Source organism: Sinocyclocheilus rhinocerous, unplaced genomic scaffold (assembly GCF_001515625.1).
Source record: "Sinocyclocheilus rhinocerous isolate Xijiao unplaced genomic scaffold, SAMN03320098_v1.1 scaffold1563, whole genome shotgun sequence".
In the NCBI taxonomy this organism is placed as follows: domain Eukaryota; kingdom Metazoa; phylum Chordata; class Actinopteri; order Cypriniformes; family Cyprinidae; genus Sinocyclocheilus; species Sinocyclocheilus rhinocerous.
Genome location: NW_015656185.1, coordinates 718,009 through 736,289, shown reverse-complemented (window position 1 = coordinate 736,289; position 18,281 = coordinate 718,009). Strand labels below are relative to the sequence as shown.

The window sequence follows — 18,281 nt, the reverse complement described above, 5'->3', positions numbered from 1 at the left end:
AAGCGTAGAGCCCTGTTTAACCACTTTTTATTAATTTAAAAATTGAGAAATTCTTTCAAATTTAAATCTTTTACAAGAATTACAGCAAAAACCAGTTTGATGCAAGAATATATATTTTTATCAATATTTGAGAAATTAAAAATTCCTTTGAACACGACTGCTCAAAATGGTGTAAATTTATGAAACCTACACATTCAAAACCTCATTACTCTGAAATTTTTAATGTAAATGTTAAGTGTAAGTGAAATGTTAAGCACTATAAGAGGTCTTTCATGACGCTACATATGCTGGGGTGTGAATTTGATAGGTGCTTGATAAATAATAATAAATGGTGCTTTAAAAAGTCCTTGAAAGTCCTTGAATCTGGTGTTCATGAAAGAGTGGGAACCCAAACTTTAGTGTGCTACTGTATCTGTATCTGATTTAGAACGAGCAGAAATCTGTGAGAAATATAACGATCCAAAGACAAAAGAACTGATAAAAATGAGCTGTTATAGGAGCAATAGCCATGTGGGCAGCGCTGTGTGTATGCCATAGCTGTGCACAAGGTGTTTGTCACAGCTCAAGACTTATTTGTTCATTAATAACATCATCAGTGACTAGTCGACTTCGACTCGACTTTCATCAGATAAAAGTCAACTTTAAAAAATCAGAAGTCGTTCAACCCCTAATCATTATAGGGTGGTTGTGTACACACATTTATGTTCCAACACCATGTAAAAGTGAATTTTGCATTCGATGTCCCCTTTAATGAAGCCCTTACTGTAACAGTAAAACTTTGCTCTTAATGCATCACATTTTAATTTTAGAGTTCCTCTCATTATCAAGAGCTTCTGGCTTTATAGACATAACAAAAATAATTGCATGTTAAAGTCAACATGAAACTAAAGCTACGACCAGTGAATTGTGTACAAGAAAACAAGTAACATGCTTTAAGAAAATCAATTATGTCAGTTCTGATTTAATGCTGACTTTAAGAACTGTCTGATTGACTTGTCCTGTCATAGGCTACAAACTGTGGTATTGTGGAGAGCATTCTGAACTGGGTGAAGTTTAAGGCTCAGACGCAGCTGAACAAGAAATGCTCCTCTGTCAAACACAGCAAGATTAAAGGGATCCCCAAACTAGATGATGCCAATGATGCAGGTAAGTCCATGACAGATAAACTGTCAAAGCTGTCACAGCTGTGCCAGCAGATCTCAGAGATCATGGTCTGCTCATTAGGGTGGGTGGGTGATATGGACCAAAAATCATATCATAGGCGGGTGCCCAGATGTATAAAAGGGCACCTGCTGAATACGTCACCAACTTTTGTTGTCTTCAGGAGCCGTATGTTTGCAAGCAGTCTGTACTATGTCTGTGAAACCGGGTGAGCGTTTCAAGAAGTACGTGCCTCTGTGTCAGAGGTTTTTGACACCCGAGGACACACGATTTGTGCGTTATGTGCCTAGGAGGACACGCGTTCAGTGCTTGAGAGAGCTCCGATTACGTTTTTTTCTCTCTTCTCGAAAAAGTGAAAAGTGAAAGTGACGTGACGTGGCCAAGTATGGTGACCCATACTTGGAATTAGTGCTCTGCATTTAACCCATCCAAAGTGCACACACACAGCAGTGAACACACACACACCGTGAACACACACCCGGAGCAGTGGGCAGCCATTTTTTTACTGCGGCGCCCGGGGAGCAGTTGGGGGTTCGGTGCCTTGCTCAAGGGCACCTCAGTCGTGGTATTGAAGGTGGGAGAGAGCGCTGTACATTCACTCCCCCCACCTACAATCCCTGCTGGTACGAGACTCGAACCCGTAACCCTTAGGTTACGAGTCCGACTCTCTAACCATTAGGCCACGACTTCCTCCCGAGGGAGGAGAGGCAAGCGTCTGTGGATCCCGCTGCTGCTGAGGCACAGCGGAAGCTCAGCTCATGGGGATCGCAGGTCGAGCTTGCGGAGAATTTCGAGAAAGGTATGGATCTTTCAAAAACTCCGACCACGAGCTTGAGCGCAGCACAGGACCCAGACACTCTTTCATTAGAGTCATCTGATCCCGATAGCGTGCTGCTGGGCTCTTCTAATCAGGATGATTATGAAGAGATAGATGTGGCTGGTGACGATAATGAAAGTGCGAGCACTGAGTCGTCCTCGACCACCCCCAGCCACGCATACGGGGATATGCTGGATGTGATGGGTCGCGCTACTAAGTGGCTCAATCTTGCTTGGTCGCGCGAAAGGCCTAAGCCTGCCCGTGGCCGACTAGATGAGCATTTTCTGGATGGTCTTGATCGTCCCACCCCCAGGAGTCTTCCGTTTCTCCCAGATCTCCACTCGGAGATATCTAAATCCTGGGGGAAACCGTATTCATTTCAGTTACATCCCTTTCAACACGCTGATTATGCTAATGTTGAGGGTGTGGCCGAGCATGGAGAAGGATGTCCCCTGTTGAAGAGGCGTTTGCGTGTTATCTCTTGCAGGCTGAGTCATCCTCTTTGAAGACTCCTGCCTTGCCATCCATGGCGCTTCAGACCACCTTGCGCTTGAATGGCAGGGCATATGTGGCAGCGGGTCAGGCTGGTGGAGCGTTGCACACCATGGCGGTGTTACAGTCTTATCAGGCTGACTTGCTGAAGGGCAGAGGTTTGTCTCCTGAGGCGGTTGAAGAGCTGCGCCGCACCACAGATCTAGCTCTCCACGCCACCAAGCAAACTGCCGTTGCCTTTGGTCGCTCAATGGCCGCTACGGAGAGGCATCTATGGATCAATCTTGCGGCCATCGGGAAGAAAGAAAAGGACTTTGGTGGTCTGCTTTCGCCTACCGGACTTTTTGGCACTTCCGTCGACACCGTTGTGGATAAGTTCAGAGAGGTGAAAGCGCAATCAGCTGCTTTCAGGAAGTTTATTCCTCTGCGCTCCAAATCCTCCTCTAGGGGGGATGGTCTGTCTAGAGCTGAGGCTCATAGACAAGATCAAAGTCTAGCATCAATAACCGCACCCCTTCTCTCTCTAGGAGTCGTCGGTGGAAAGCTAGTGCTAACATATATAAGGATCAAGGGACATCCTAGATAAGAGACACTGTGATCGCCCACATCCCGATGCTGGGACTCCTTGATCCTTCTCTTCCCTTCCTCCCCTTCCTCTAGTGTTATGGCCACTGCTTACATCAGGTTTTGACTCTGAACTAATGATGTCTTATATGTTCGCTGGTCCGGATCTCCCTTATGTGAGCTTATGGTCAATAACACAGTGGCTTCGCTAGCCTACTGTGGGACTGACTCTGATTGGGGGCCTCCTTCGACGGGCTTACTTGAATACAGCTATCTGAGGCTAGCTGTGTTCTTACTTGTAGTTGTGGTGGGCCCTTTCCAAGAAACGTAGCTATTTGAGTATAGCTATGTGCTAGCTTGGTGAATGCTCCCCTGCTTAGGGTTTTTAAGTAGCAGTCTCCTTGAGCCCTTACCTAGACGGTGCTTTCTCCCCTCTTTGGGTTGTAAGTAGACAGCCCACTCTCTGTGGTCTGGGTAGTTTCAGTCGGTCCCCCTTCTCTGGCTCCTTCCTAGGTACATAGCTATCTGAGGCTCTTACTTGCAGTTGTGGTGAGCCCCTTGCTGGAAACGTAGCTATCTGAGTATAGCTATGTGCTAGTTCATTGATTGCTCCCCTGCTTAGGTTTTTTAAGTAGCAGTCTCCTTGAGCCCTTGCCTAGACAGTGCTATCTAGGGTTGGGTATCGTTTTTTTTTTTCTCTCGATACCGGTGCCAAAACGATACTTTTAAAACGGTTCCGGTGCCTAAACGGTGCCTGAACCGATACTTATTAAAAAAAATAAAATTATAATAAATAAAAAATCCCCCCAAAAATTATGGATTGGCCATTAGAATAGAAATAGAATAGAGAGTGCAAATGTTAGAGGGTCAAGTTTTTTAATTAAAAAAAACATGTTTCAATACAAGCATTTCAGTCAAATGTAATTTATGCAATATTTCAAACCTTTAACCCACTTGGGAAAATCAACCCATGGCAACAGTTTAAAAGTAGCCCAATTCTTTGTAAAATGACTGTGGAATTGACTGATCACAGGTCGAGAATAAGGAGTGGAGTAAAAAGGTTATCATTTTCTCTTTTGTTGGACAACAGGTTTAGAAATGTGTATTCAGGCTAGTATTGCTCACATATAGGGATGCACCGAATTTTCGGTCACCGAAAATTATTGAGAAAAACGGAAAGAGAAAATACGAGCTGAAAATATAATATATATGGCGCGCCCCGCCCCGCCCGGCAGTGCTGAGCACACAGGTTTCACTTTCCTCGTCACTGCGCGGTTTGATGCAACACTTAATATTCTGCTCTATGAATGTGCTCGTGTACCGCTTATCCTCACCAAAAAAGCAAAGTCCGCTCAAATAACACGCTGATAGGAAATTTCTATGTAGTATACTTGTAGTTATACTTTCTGTGTAGTATAACATGCTGTAATACAGCTGTACTGGACAACGCTGGTAAAATGAAGCTATCCTCTCGTGACGCTATGCTCTGCTCACATGCTCTGATAATAATAGCTTTGTAGGACTATACATTATTTGGATAATTAGTAAAAAAAAAACAACAACAACAACTTATGTTTGATTCTGTTACATAGAAGTGAATAAAAATAATATTTTTATGTTATCACTTTACAATAAGGTTCCATTAGTTAATGTTAGTTAATGTATTAACTAACATGAATAAACAATGAACAATACATTTATTACAGTATTTATTAATCTTTCTTAATGATAGTTAATGATAATACAGTTGTTCACTGTTAGTTAATGTTAATTCAGAGTGCATTAACTGTTAACAAGCACAACTGTTGATTTTAACAATGCATTAGTAAATGTTGAAATTGACATTAACTAAGATTAATAAATGCTGAAGAACTATTGTTCATTCTTAGTTCATATTAAATAAAGTAGTTAACTAATGTTAACTAATGAACCTTATTGTAAATTGTTGCCAATATTAATATAAATTCTGTCCAGTTTTATTGTGTTACTTTTAGTAAAGTGTGGTTATTTTATTGGCTTGTGTTTTTTTAAATTCAGTATCATTAAAAATTATTGAGTTAAATTAAAAGGTCTTACACAATTACTTTATATTATTTAATAAAATAATAAATAATCATTACAAAGCATTTTCGCTTTCGGTTTTCGGCCAAGTGCATCCAGAATTTTCGGTTTCGGCCCAGAATTTTCCTTTCGGTGCATCCCTACTCACATAGCATAGCTATCTGAGGATAGCTGTGTTCTTAACTTGGTTGGGATGTTCCCCTTTGTCTGAAATCGGGTTCCCCCATTTCTGCCAGGTTATGTGAGCAGCCCGAGGCGTCAGTGGCTTGGCCCCTATCTGAGGAAAGGCTTGGTGTATGTCTGTCACTTCCTTGGTCTCTCACCAGGTGGACAGGCACACGCCTCGTCATGGCATGGTTGGCATTTCGTTCCCCAAAGTTTCTGCTAGAGGACACAGCGTGAGTTCCCAAGAAGGGGAACATCTCGGGTTACGCATGTAACCATGGTTCCCGAGAGGGAACGAGACGCTGCATCTTCTCACCATGCCTTCGGCCTGTTTACGTCTCCTTCAGACAGCTAAGTTGGTGACGTATTCAGCAGGTGCCCTTTTATACTTCCGGGCACCGTCACGGGTCACGTGGACCAATAGGATTGGCTTTTTTTCACATTAGCTTTAGACACCGGTCATGCTGGCAGCATTCCCCAAAGTGTCCGCTAGAGGACGCAGCATCTCGTTCCCTCTCGGGGAACCATGGTTACATGCGTAACCCGAGACATACTTCCACTTTTGGATGCAATCTCTTTCATTCCTAAAATTAAACTAGGGCTTCAGTATTCCAGTGTTATTTGAATGTTTTGTGAATGTTATTTGAATTTGTCTAGAAATGTCCACCTCAAACTCAAATCTTTGATAAAAAAAATCAGAAGAAAAAATAATATTTTGCATAAAGAAAATTATGCCTTATTGACCTGTTCACACCAAGCCGAACGTTCAAACTTAAAATTCTGTGTGATAAACTTTTTAATTTGAATCTGTGTGATAAACTTTTTAATTTGAATCAAATTAAATACTGAGACCAACATAAGAATATTATTAAAAAATAAAAACAATACAAATAAATCAGCATGTTAATAAGCAAATGCTATATTATACCACAGTCTTTGTGTAGCCTTTCTGGTCTGAACATGTGGAAATTGGCCAAACGTTTGTGTTGGTGTGAAAACATTAATGTCTGTTACATTAATGTGAAAAAGTCTTCATTTGGTAATTTCAGTTTTATTTTAGCAGCTTCTGTGTTTGGCAGATGACTTCTTAAAGTACTGTAAACATGAAAAAGCTGTTTTTAAATGCTTGATTCATCCGTGAGTAACTCTCGCTCTGTCGTGTAGGGGGGAAACACTCTTCTGAGTGCACTCTGATCCTGACTGAGGGAGATTCAGCCAAGTCCCTGGCTGTGTCCGGTTTAGGAGTGATAGGGCGAGATCGATATGGAGTGTTTCCACTCAGAGGAAAGATGCTAAATGTGAGGGAGGCCACACACAAACAGGTAAGCTCCAGGAACCTTGACACGGAAAGACAAACCATAGTAGAAAATAAGAGCATAATTGCATGTGTGGAACTTCTGTGTGTGTGAAACATTGTTTGAAATTCCATGTTTCCCCCTCTAGAATAGGACAGTACAGTTTATACTTTGATGTTTAATGAAAAAGAATGTATGTATGTATTTTATGTTTTGTTTCTTCACCCTGCTGTACCGAAATACTGAACCGTAATTTTTGTGCACCGTTACACCCCTAATTTTATGCTCAGCTCTAAAATATTTCATTAGTTTGAAATTACTTTTTGAGAATACAAATGTTATTAGATGTTTTTTTTAAATGTTTTTAACCAGCTACGGCAGCAATAAGGCTACGTTTACTAATTCCTTGATTTGTGTTTCTGTGGCGTCACGTTGGGTTGCCCCGTTACTAGTTAGATCTACTTATTAAACATCATGTGTGTTTTTTTTTAACTGGAAGTTGACCTCATTTTGATTATAGATCATGGAGAATGCAGAAATCAACAACATCATTAAAATTGTGGGTCTTCAGTACAAGAAGAGCTACGATGACCCAGAGTCCCTGAAGAGCTTACGCTACGGGAAGATTATGATCATGACCGATCAGGTGCGATTATGTGCTTTAGTTGGTCTTTACTGATTATCTTTTCTATCCATTAAGTATGCAGAGATGTTCTCTATACCTGTATGCATCATTTCTGTTATGTGTACTATCAGGATCAAGATGGCTCTCACATCAAGGGTCTTCTCATTAACTTCTTCCATCACAACTGGCCATCTCTGCTGAAGCACACCTTCCTGGAGGAGTTTATCACACCCATCGTAAAGGTATGATAATCATCCAATAAAGAAAATGCCCCGTTTATCAGTGCTGCTTCATTTTTTAATACTTGTTTTTAAAATTTTCTCTTTAGGCCAGTAAGAATAAACAGGAAGTATCATTCTACAGCATCCCGGAATTTGATGAATGGAAAAAGCACACAGAAAATTATAAAACTTGGCACATAAAGTACTACAAAGGTTTGTTTGTTTGTTTTACTACTTATCTTAAATTTGAAACAGTCTGCATCTAAAAACAAGCAGCATTCATGACTATATGTTTACTGCACATTTGTCAGGTTTGGGTACCAGTACAAGCAAAGAAGCAAAGGAATATTTTGCTGACATGGAGAGACATCGAATTATGTTCAAGTACAATGGCACTGAAGATGATGCGGCCATCACACTGGTTAGTTAGTCACTACTGTTCAGTACTGGTCTTGTTTATACTACATTTGGTGCAACATTACATTTATTAAGATATTAACAAATTTGTTAACATTGTGTGTGAACTCTGCTCAGGCCTTCAGTAAGAAGAAAACGGATGACAGGAAAGAGTGGCTGACTAATTTCATGGAGGACAGACGGCAGAGGAGGATGCATGGGCTGCCTGAGGTACTGCTATCAATTACACACTCTTAACAAATGAAGGAGAAATGTTTGTGAATATATCACTTTAAAAACAGAAGTAGTAAATTATTGCCCTGTATCTTGGGTTCTATTTGAATGTCCCCTTTAAATCTGGATGGGTTTCTATCTGTGAATGAATCACTGTATACTCTAAACAAGGGATGGGCAGCTTCGGTCCTGTAATTTTCAAGCAATTCTGAAGCAATTCTAAACTCTGCAGGACTGTGATCCATCAGTACCAAAAATGTCCCTCATTGCTCTTAATAAAAGTTTATCAAATTGATAGCTTCAGTCCTTGATTAGGATTGTCTGAGCCGTGTTAAATAGACTATAAACACACACCTGCACTATTACTGTGCCAATGCTGCATGTGAAGCCTGCATTGCCTGCATGTGATCTACAGTGATTTAAGAGCATCCAAGGGCCATTGTTAGGCGTGTTCCAGAGCTTTTTGGGGCTTATTGCTTTAATAGAACGCACAAAGGATGACCTGCTGCTTCCTGATGGACACCACATCTACCTGCACTTTACCATTCAATCCTTCATGACCTCAAAAGACATTATATTTTGACTGTTTTTGAGTTTTACAGTTACCTATGGCTTGCACACTAGGTCCTAGGGGACTAAAGATATTATACACTATGTATTATGTCATGATAAATAAGTAATAAAGTTACTAGTTTGCAAGAGACAAGCACGTTACTGACAGGATCAAAAACAAGTAGCCAGGCAAGGCTTGCAACATGCTAACGTCCTACATGTGGGTTTTGCACATTGCAAACATTATTTGCTAGCTGGTGAGCCGCTCACAGTGATCATATGCTGTAATGTGGGGAAAATACATTAGCATAAGCTATTTCAGGAAATTGAAAAAATGGATGTTGCATTTATTGCATTAATTATTTTAATGTGTAAAATAGCAAATGTTAATCATAGTAATTATCTTAAACTTCAAATATCAAGAATGTTTCAAGCTCTATTAAACTTGGCAAGACTATGTCAAGCCAACATTCACAGTTTGTTTTAACCGATTTCCTTTAAACTAAATTTTTATTTCTGTTTTGTTTTTCTTCTTACTGTCAAGTACGAGTGACTACTTTTAGGAAATTAATAATTGTCTGATCAGTCATTGTGCACGTCCTTGTTGTCTCATCACAGCAATTCCTATATGGCACATCAACACGACACCTGTCCTACAATGACTTCATCAATAAAGAACTCATCCTCTTCTCCAATTCTGACAACGAGCGGTCGATTCCATCGCTTGTTGATGGTGTGTATCTTCAGTTACGTTCTTACACGTTAAACCCTGGGTTTCTCTTCTTACTTTGAGTATTTTTATTTTTTTTGCTGGCCTGATTATGTTTGACTGAAGTGATAATGATGTAGATTTGCTGCTTGTCTGTGGTTTAACTGGGGTTCTGAACTTGATGTCTGCTTTCATCTGCTGCATGCAGGTCTGAAGCCGGGTCAGAGGAAGGTGTTGTTCACCTGTATGAAGAGGAATGATAAAAGGGAAGTCAAGGTGGCCCAGCTGGCTGGATCCGTGGCTGAGATGTCTGCATACCATCACGGCGAAGTTTGTAGCAAGCCTTTCTTTGACTTGCTTCTTTTATTTATTCTTGGTCCTCACTGTTGTAGTGATTTACAGTGGATTTCTTGATGCATCGATTAACAAGATGATGTGTCAAGAAATCATATGCAACAGTCTTGAAAAAAACGTGAATGTTTTGGAAAAGTCGTGAAAATTTATTTCACAAATCTCTGTGTAATACAATATATTTTTTTAACAGGTCCTGACTTTCATCGTGTTCTCATAAACACAGTCGGTTTTGTCTTAAGTGAATGTAAGCAGTTGTTGAGAAAGAAAACCATTGTGTATCAGTCAAGCGGCAACCTCCCACTCTCTCTCGTGAAGCCAACACGGAAGTGACTAAAACCGCAATTCATCGACTGGCCGCTAGAGGCTGGCTCCAAAAGGGAGTCAGTCCCATAGACTCCCCATGTTAAAATGCCCAACTTTACAGCAGAAAAAAATATGTTTACAGCCTGGTACAAAAAATGATTTTGGCTCTCTCTCTTGAAGCCAACACGGAAGTGACTTAAACTGTAATTCATCAACTGGCCTCTAGAGGCTGGCTGCAAAAGGGAGTCAATCCCATAGACTCCCCATGTTAAAATGCCCAACTTTACAGCAGAAAAAAACATGTTTACAGCCTGGTTCAAAAAATGATTTTGGTCTATATAGCTAATTTTGCCCTTCATGACAACTGTGAGGGGGTTGAATTTTTTGTATAACTCATCCGTTTAAATTATATTAAGCATTAAAGTTCTGCATAAGTAAAGGCGTGGCCACTTGAGTGACAGGTGGATTGCTGCTGCTGCCACCACCGTCGAGCTAGGTGGGCGTGGTTTCAGCCCATTTTCGATTATCCGGGAGTGAACCTAAATGAAATTCAGGTCCTGAGTTTAGTTGATAATATTGGTTAAATAAATTCAGTCAATCAATTCAATATTCAGTGATGTGATATGTTCTCTGCGTGGAGTAACCTCTGGCACAGTCGTAGCGTGTACTTATTATTAAAACAAAAAGAAAGTAAATAAGTAGCATTAATAGTCATTCATTTTAGTTAGCATATTCTATGATAAATTTGAACATAGATTTTCCTTATTATTTTACATGTATTCTTGCAAAATAATGGAACATTAGGTCATGAATATTGTCTCAAAAGTCATGGAAATTTATTGGTAAAAATGTGTACGAACCCTGTATAATGTTAAAAATTGTTAAATGTACACTTATTTATTGAAAAAGTTATGAAATTGAATAGAATGAAAGATTTATGACGAGAAATGTGATCTTTTCTGCAGCAAGCCTTGATGATGACTATCGTGAATTTGGCCCAGAACTTTGTGGGCAGCAACAATATCAATATCCTTCAGCCTCTCGGTCAGTTTGGTACCCGTATCAATGGCGGGAAAGATGCTGCCAGCCCTCGTTACATCTTCACTATGCTTAGGTAAGAGTTTATTTGTTTTGACATTTACTGGTGCATACATCCAAACAATGTGCAATTTGAAGGCTATAAAAGAAAATGTGAATGTATCTATGTAGGCTATGCTATACATCAGTTGCTGATTGTTTACCGTTTTAAAGCAGAAGTTCAAATAACGAGCCGTTTTAGGTAGGCGTGGTTGACTCTTAACTTTTATAAAGAATATCTCTTTGGATTTGAGACTTTAGTCTTTGCAACTTTACAGATCTTCTTTATGCACCAAGAGCTTGTAACACTCCAAAGAGAAAGGAAAAATTGAAATCGCATCATATGACCCCTTTAAAAACGATAAACAAAACATAATATTTAAACACATAAACATAAATCAGCTATGAAAAAAGTCCTAGGCCTGGTCCTCTCTCATCTTTCACTGTCGTCATTTCTTTTATCCCTCCAGAGTTCCTCCGTGGCACTTGAGACCATTAACATTCTCATAAACAGACCATAAACTCATTAGTCATTAACATTCGCTCCACCGGCCTCGTTCTGTTCCCACAGCTCTCAGCCCCGCCCTGCTCATCACATTATATTCAATGTCTAACAAGATATATTATAGCAAAATGTGTGTTTTAGTCATAATTATTGTGCTCCTTTTCTTGCTTGCTGTCAGGACGAGACTTTATGCAAAATGGAAATAGTCGCGTGATATTCTGACATGTACCGTAGCGCCATTTTGGAGAATATCTGCTGAACACAAGCAGCGTACGCTCTTCTTTTCATTTTGGGGTGGAGTAACCCTTTAAATGTTATGCGCCTCATATGAGTCTCAAAACGCTTTAAATATAATTTCTCTATCAAAGCACCTGACGGGGCAAGCCGTGTCAAACTATATTATATCTGCAAGTGAACGGCGCATTATAGTGCATCCCAAAGAGGCATAAAATCACTTTCATGGACTTTTACATTAACTGTTCCCTCCTGGTGGAATGACCTGCCCAACTCAATCCGAGTCCTTAGCCATCTTCAAGAATCGGCTAAAAACACATCTTTTCCATCTTCGTTTGACCCTCTAACTCTAGCACTCTCTATTATAATAAAAAAGCACTTGTTGATCCTCTAACGCTTGCACTCTCTATTCAATTTCTATTCTTCCTACTTGTCTTCTTTAAAAAAGAGAGAGCCTCTGACACTAGCATTCTCTATCCTTTTTCTATTCTTTTGACGCATTTTATTTTTATTTAAAAAACAACCCTCTTCTATTCTATCTACTTGTTTTTCTTTTTATTAAAAAACAAAAACAAAAAACCTTGCTATGTGTACTGCGTTAGGCTAACCGAGACTTGTCACAACACTTACATATAATTGCTCTTTTGTTGGTTTTATTGCTTCTGTTGTCCTCATTTGTAAGTTGCTTTGGATAAAAGCGTCTACGGGGCAAGCCGTGTCAAACTATATTATATCTGCAAGTGAACGGCGCATTATAGTGCATCCCAAAGAGGCATAAAATCACTTTCATGGACTTTTACATTAACTGTTCCCTCCTGGTGGAATGACCTGCCCAACTCAATCCGAGTCCTTAGCCATCTTCAAGAATCGGCTAAAAACACATCTTTTCCATCTTCGTTTGACCCTCTAACTCTAGCACTCTCTATTATAATAAAAAAGCACTTGTTGATCCTCTAACGCTTGCACTCTCTATTCAATTTCTATTCTTCCTACTTGTCTTCTTTAAAAAAGAGAGAGCCTCTGACACTAGCATTCTCTATCCTTTTTCTATTCTTTTGACGCATTTTATTTTTATTTAAAAAACAACCCTCTTCTATTCTATCTACTTGTTTTTCTTTTTATTAAAAAACAAAAACAAAAAACCTTGCTATGTGTACTGCGTTAGGCTAACCGAGACTTGTCACAACACTTACATATAATTGCTCTTTTGTTGGTTTTATTGCTTCTGTTGTCCTCATTTGTAAGTTGCTTTGGATAAAAGCGTCTTCTAAATGACTAAATGTATATGTAAATATATATTATTTTGTTGTTTATTGCCCGGTTCAGACTACACGATTTTAGCCCGATTTTGCCACGATTTGCTTGACGTAGGGTGTCGTGGGGATTCGTAAACGACAATGGGCATCGGGACGCAAGATTCCATCATTTCAGCACGTGTAGTGTGTCATAGTGGACGACAACCGATTCCGCGTCTGCGATGCTTCACGACATCACGACAGAAAGACTAGCATGTTTAATTTTTTTTCCGTCATCCACGACGAGTTCTGTCACATTGGTGACGTTGACCAATAGCAGCACAGAAGCTCTTTCATACACAGGTTTCAAACATGGCAAAACAAAAGAGAGATGATGGTGCTGCTAGGTGGAATTATGAGATGGAGGAAAGGTTCGTGGAGCTGTGGCAACAGTACTCCTGCCTGTATGATGTGTCATCGAGGGACTACCACGACAGAACAAAGAAAGAAAAATGCTGGCGAACTATAGCGGAAGCGCTTCAGCAATGTTTACACTCTTGTTTTCGGAAGTCAGTCGCTAGTTCCGCCTTCTCGATGACATCACGCGCGTTAAAGACGGCATGCGATGAATGGTCGGGAAGCACCGTGTAGTCTGACATGTTTCTTGTCCACGACACGACAAGATTTTAGGAGTCAATTGTCCTCATTTGTAAGTTGCTTTGGATAAAAGCGTCTTCTAAATGACTAAATGTATATGTAAATATATATTATTTTGTTGTTTATTGCCCGGTTCAGACTACACGATTTTAGCCCGATTTTGCCACGATTTGCTTGACGTAGGGTGTCGTGGGGATTGAACTATAGCGGAAGCGCTTCAGCAATGTTTACACTCTTGTTTTCGGAAGTCAGTCGCTAGTTCCGCCTTCTCGATGACATCACGCGCGTTAAAGACGGCATGCGATGAATGGTCGGGAAGCACCGTGTAGTCTGACATGTTTCTTGTCCACGACACGACAAGATTTTAGGATCGTGTTACACAAAATCGTGTAATCTGACACAGTGACTATTGTGACCGACAAAAATATTGTGTAGTCTGAACCCGGCATAAATTGCTTAATGTAAAGCATTATCATGTTTAGGACAACTTGGGTCCCTCTGCAGCTCACTCCACTATGTTTCAGATGCATTGTCTCCATTCGTTGTCAATTATGTTCATTATTAATTATTATTATCAATTTATTTTATTGATTAGTTGTGACAGCCCTAATGCTTTTATTGTCATTTCAATACACACTGTTTAATTTCATTCATTCATTCTTCTATCACATAGTTTGACATTAAGATTAGTAACTATATTTTGCTTTATGACTACATCTATATCTAAAGCAATCAGTTTTTGTTTTTTCTTACAGTCCACTGGCCAAACTGCTGTTTCCTGCTGTGGACTCCAGCCTGCTGAAGTTTCTGTATGATGACAACCAGAAGGTGGAGCCAGAGTGGTACATACCCATAATTCCCATGGTACTGGTGAACGGAGCTGAGGGTATCGGGACTGGTTGGGCTTGCAAGATCTCCAACTACGACCCGCGAGAGATCGTCAACAACATTAACCGTATGCTCAACCACCAGGACCCTCTTCCCATGGTAAGACCTCATCCTTACTCTTGTCCTGACCACTGCACGTTTACTAGGCATGTGACGGTTAAGCATTTTTATATCATGATAACTGCAGAAACTTTTTTCTTGGTTTCCACCTTATTTTTGGATGCTTGTTTTCATGTGTGGCCATTTTTATCTTGAATGTGCGAGGCTTTCCGTGTCTGCCGTTTTTGGTTATTTTACTTGTTCAAAAACAGTATGTTATTCTTGTTAACATTGCAAACTTAATTTGTTAATATTTGTTATATTATTTTAATTTATTGTCATAATAAATTAAATGACTACGGTGCTACATATGTAAACCTATATAAACAAACGTGAAATATGAACAAAATGAATTTCGTTCCTTTGTATGTCTCCACATATGGTGGAATGACAATAAAGCTCACTTGACTTGACTAATCATAAACACACTGGTTTGTAGTGCAAATAGTTTTACCGTTTAATGCATTTTGTTATTCTTCTAGTTATTTACCTGTATATACCTGTATATATTACCTGTATATTCCTAATGACTTGGAAATCCCACACATTCACGTTGCATAAACGCAGCGTTGTAAATTTTAACCAGTTGATGGAAAATAAGTTAATTTGCCTTCTAAAGATGTCTAGAATTAGTGTCAAGAGTTAGTCACAGTAGGGGTGGGCGATGTACTGGTAGACTCGATAAACCGGTAGAAATTTGTCAAGTGGTAGAGATTTTTAATTATAGTCTCACAGTATAGACATTACAGTTACACACGTGACATTGCAGTGCTGCTCTGTCATGAAAATATATCATTTGCATGTGTTTTTAAACCCTGCCAAGTTCAAACATTCAAGTGATTTTAAAAAGCACACACACACCTTAAGTGCTCGCTTTGTTTTATTATTTTTACTTTTGTTCTATTGCTCGTAATCAGTTTCTTTGTTATTCTTTTATTACTGTTTACTTGTTTACCAGCACATGTCTCAATTCAAGCGCAATTTTATTAGAGGAATTTGGTCTGATTTGCAGAGGTGAATTGCTATTGATTGATTTTTTAAAATTATTGATAACGCAAATTTTCCAAAATGTTTGGGAAAGGTTTACCCAATTTTTGAAATGTCTCTGCAGCAGACAGGTGCAAGTGCTATTCTGTCCGTGTTGTTATGATAGTTAAACTAAAGGAACAAAAGCACAAGTTAAAAAGTTAAGCGGTCAGTGTTCTCCATTTTTAGCACATTTGTTTCTTGAGACCTTATCTAGCTACAGTGATAAACAGCTGCCACTAGTGCTTATGGAAACAGCACTACAACATCAGATACCATATCTTTGGATAGAGGGGTCATCAGGTTCAGAATACGTTTATATTACTCATTCTCTGCATCTCTTCATGTTTTTGTTAGCTGCCCAGGTACAAGAATTTCAAAGGTGCCATTCATGAGCTGGGACAGAACCAATATTTGGTCAGCGGAGAAGTGTCCGTCCTGGACAAAAATACTGTTGAGATTACTGAACTTCCTGTTCGCACCTGGACTCAGGTAAGGTCACCTGTAGAAGTCTTTTGATTTTATAAAGCTGGATCTCTTCACTGGATTACTGATGTGCTGAGGATGCCAGAAATGCCATCTTTTCTCTCTTTCAGGCGTATAAGGAGTCGGTTTTGGAGCCCATGCTCCAAGGAACAGATAAAACTCCTCCTCTGATCAGCGACTATAAGGAATACCACACTGACACCACAGTGAAGTTTGTGGTGCGCATGACAGAGGAGAAGCTTGCACAGGCAGAGGCAGCCGGTCTTCACAAGGTCTTCAAACTGCAGTCGTCCCTCACCTGCAACTCAATGGTACGACCCTCCCCCCTGAAGCTCCTGAATCAAGCTGTCATGATTTCACACCTTGATACATAATTACGCCAGAAACAATCTGCGGAGACATAAACCGCTGCGGAGTAGCCCAGTACCTGCGTGACTCGTCATAAACATTAGCTCCAGCTACAGTGTTCTTCCTCAAGACGCATGCAGTTTTGTTTATTAACTGCTAGAGTGCCAAAAGTGTACCTTTAAAGATAGCACCATGTGGCCATGAGTGGTAAAAGTTTTCCTAGTGCAGGTTTTAATGGACACAAACTTAAGTAAGCAAACCAAATGTGCAAATAAAATCAACACAAAGCAATGTGCATGTTAGAACAATACAACCATATTAGAGATGGGCATTTTTGTCATTTTTCCCTTTTGAATACTCAGTAGGTCTAAACACAACTAAACAAATAATTAACAACATTGTACTAAATCAGTGTTGACACTATTGACAGCTTTCGCACTTGTACAACTTGCACTTTATTTTCATATACTTTATCAAGTGATTCCAGACATGATGAGAAATTATTTGAAAGCATACTATACACCAAAAAATTAAGGAAAAACACTGAAGGTTATTAATAATGTCACCAATGTATCGTCAATTTTACCGTGTTTTTTTGTGAAACTGATAATGTGATTTATATTTGCCTCATTTCTATTCTATTTCTATTTCTATTTCTTCTCTGGTCTGTAGGTGCTGTTTGATCACATGGGCTGTCTGAAGCGTTATGAGTCGGTGCAGGATATCTTGAAGGAGTTCTTCGAGCTGCGCCTGCACTATTATAAACTGAGGAAGGACTGGCTGGTGGGTAGTCTGGGCGCTGAGGCAGCCAAACTGTCCAACCAGGCACGATTTGTGCTGGAGAAGATTGAAGGAAAAATATCAATCGGTGAGATGTTTATCCATACGTCTGTCTGAAATATGTATTTATTTTTTCTTGTCTTTCTGGTTGGTAAATCTGAATCTCTGCTTCAGTGTAATAACGGCCTTACTGCAGAGGACAAATGAAGGAAGGGCCATTAAAAATCTGTTTTAATGGTTTGTATTATTTTACCAGAGAACAAGTCAAAAAGAGACTTGATCCGAATGCTGGTGCAAAGAGGATACGAATCCGACCCCGTTGCAGCCTGGAACAAAGCCCAGGAGAAGGTATGTGAGGATACAGCTATGTGCATTTATGCATCTGTTAAAGGTCATGTATTAAGATAAATAAAGTCCGTGCATTATGACCAAACACAAAATTTTAGACACGTGTAATATGAGTTACTCTATATTTCAAACATTCAAAATAATTAATTTTTCAAAATGGAACCCACACTTTAAGCTGCTGCATCCACAAATTCATAAAAAATCACATCATTGCAGAGTTTTCTGAGATGCACATTAGGGCTGGGTAAAAAATATTGATTTCTCGATGTTAATTGATTCTCATTTTTATGAAACGATATCGATTCATAAATCCCAAGAATCGATTAGTCTAGATAATGAATGGAACATTGTAGCGTGCCGCCCATCCAATAAATCGCAATAAGCTTTGTGATTTGTTACTTTTGATATGAAACAAAGTCTCAGATTTCAAATTCTGTCCATTTTAGTACAATATTCAGATGCCGTTTTGGCGCTTTTTAATGTGGAGTGACAGATCGCTGTAGCGCCTCGGTTAGAAGCGGCAGTGCGAACTGATCATCTCCTCTGCTTTAATAGCACTTACAGCATGAAATAAACACGAATGAACATCCGAAGGTATGTTAAAAGAAAGAGTACAACTTACTGAAATCTGTATCCTGTCTCATGTAAT

General features: G+C 39.6%; 1 protein-coding gene across 1 annotated transcript in view; it reads left to right on the top strand.

Annotated features, from left to right (window-relative positions):
- Nucleotides 1-18,281, top strand: part of LOC107719851 (DNA topoisomerase 2-beta-like) — a 56,783-nt gene that overhangs the window by 18,015 nt on the left and 20,487 nt on the right. The window contains exons 11-25 of the mRNA XM_016527390.1: nucleotides 1,008-1,146; nucleotides 6,425-6,582; nucleotides 7,076-7,201; nucleotides 7,312-7,422; nucleotides 7,509-7,614; nucleotides 7,713-7,822; nucleotides 7,936-8,028; nucleotides 9,202-9,316; nucleotides 9,501-9,622; nucleotides 10,915-11,063; nucleotides 14,413-14,644; nucleotides 16,028-16,162; nucleotides 16,267-16,467; nucleotides 17,177-17,372; nucleotides 17,541-17,632. Coding sequence (XP_016382876.1) covers nucleotides 1,008-1,146; nucleotides 6,425-6,582; nucleotides 7,076-7,201; nucleotides 7,312-7,422; nucleotides 7,509-7,614; nucleotides 7,713-7,822; nucleotides 7,936-8,028; nucleotides 9,202-9,316; nucleotides 9,501-9,622; nucleotides 10,915-11,063; nucleotides 14,413-14,644; nucleotides 16,028-16,162; nucleotides 16,267-16,467; nucleotides 17,177-17,372; nucleotides 17,541-17,632 — 2,085 coding nt within the window. The remainder of the gene's footprint in view (nucleotides 1-1,007; nucleotides 1,147-6,424; nucleotides 6,583-7,075; nucleotides 7,202-7,311; nucleotides 7,423-7,508; nucleotides 7,615-7,712; nucleotides 7,823-7,935; nucleotides 8,029-9,201; nucleotides 9,317-9,500; nucleotides 9,623-10,914; nucleotides 11,064-14,412; nucleotides 14,645-16,027; nucleotides 16,163-16,266; nucleotides 16,468-17,176; nucleotides 17,373-17,540; nucleotides 17,633-18,281) is intronic.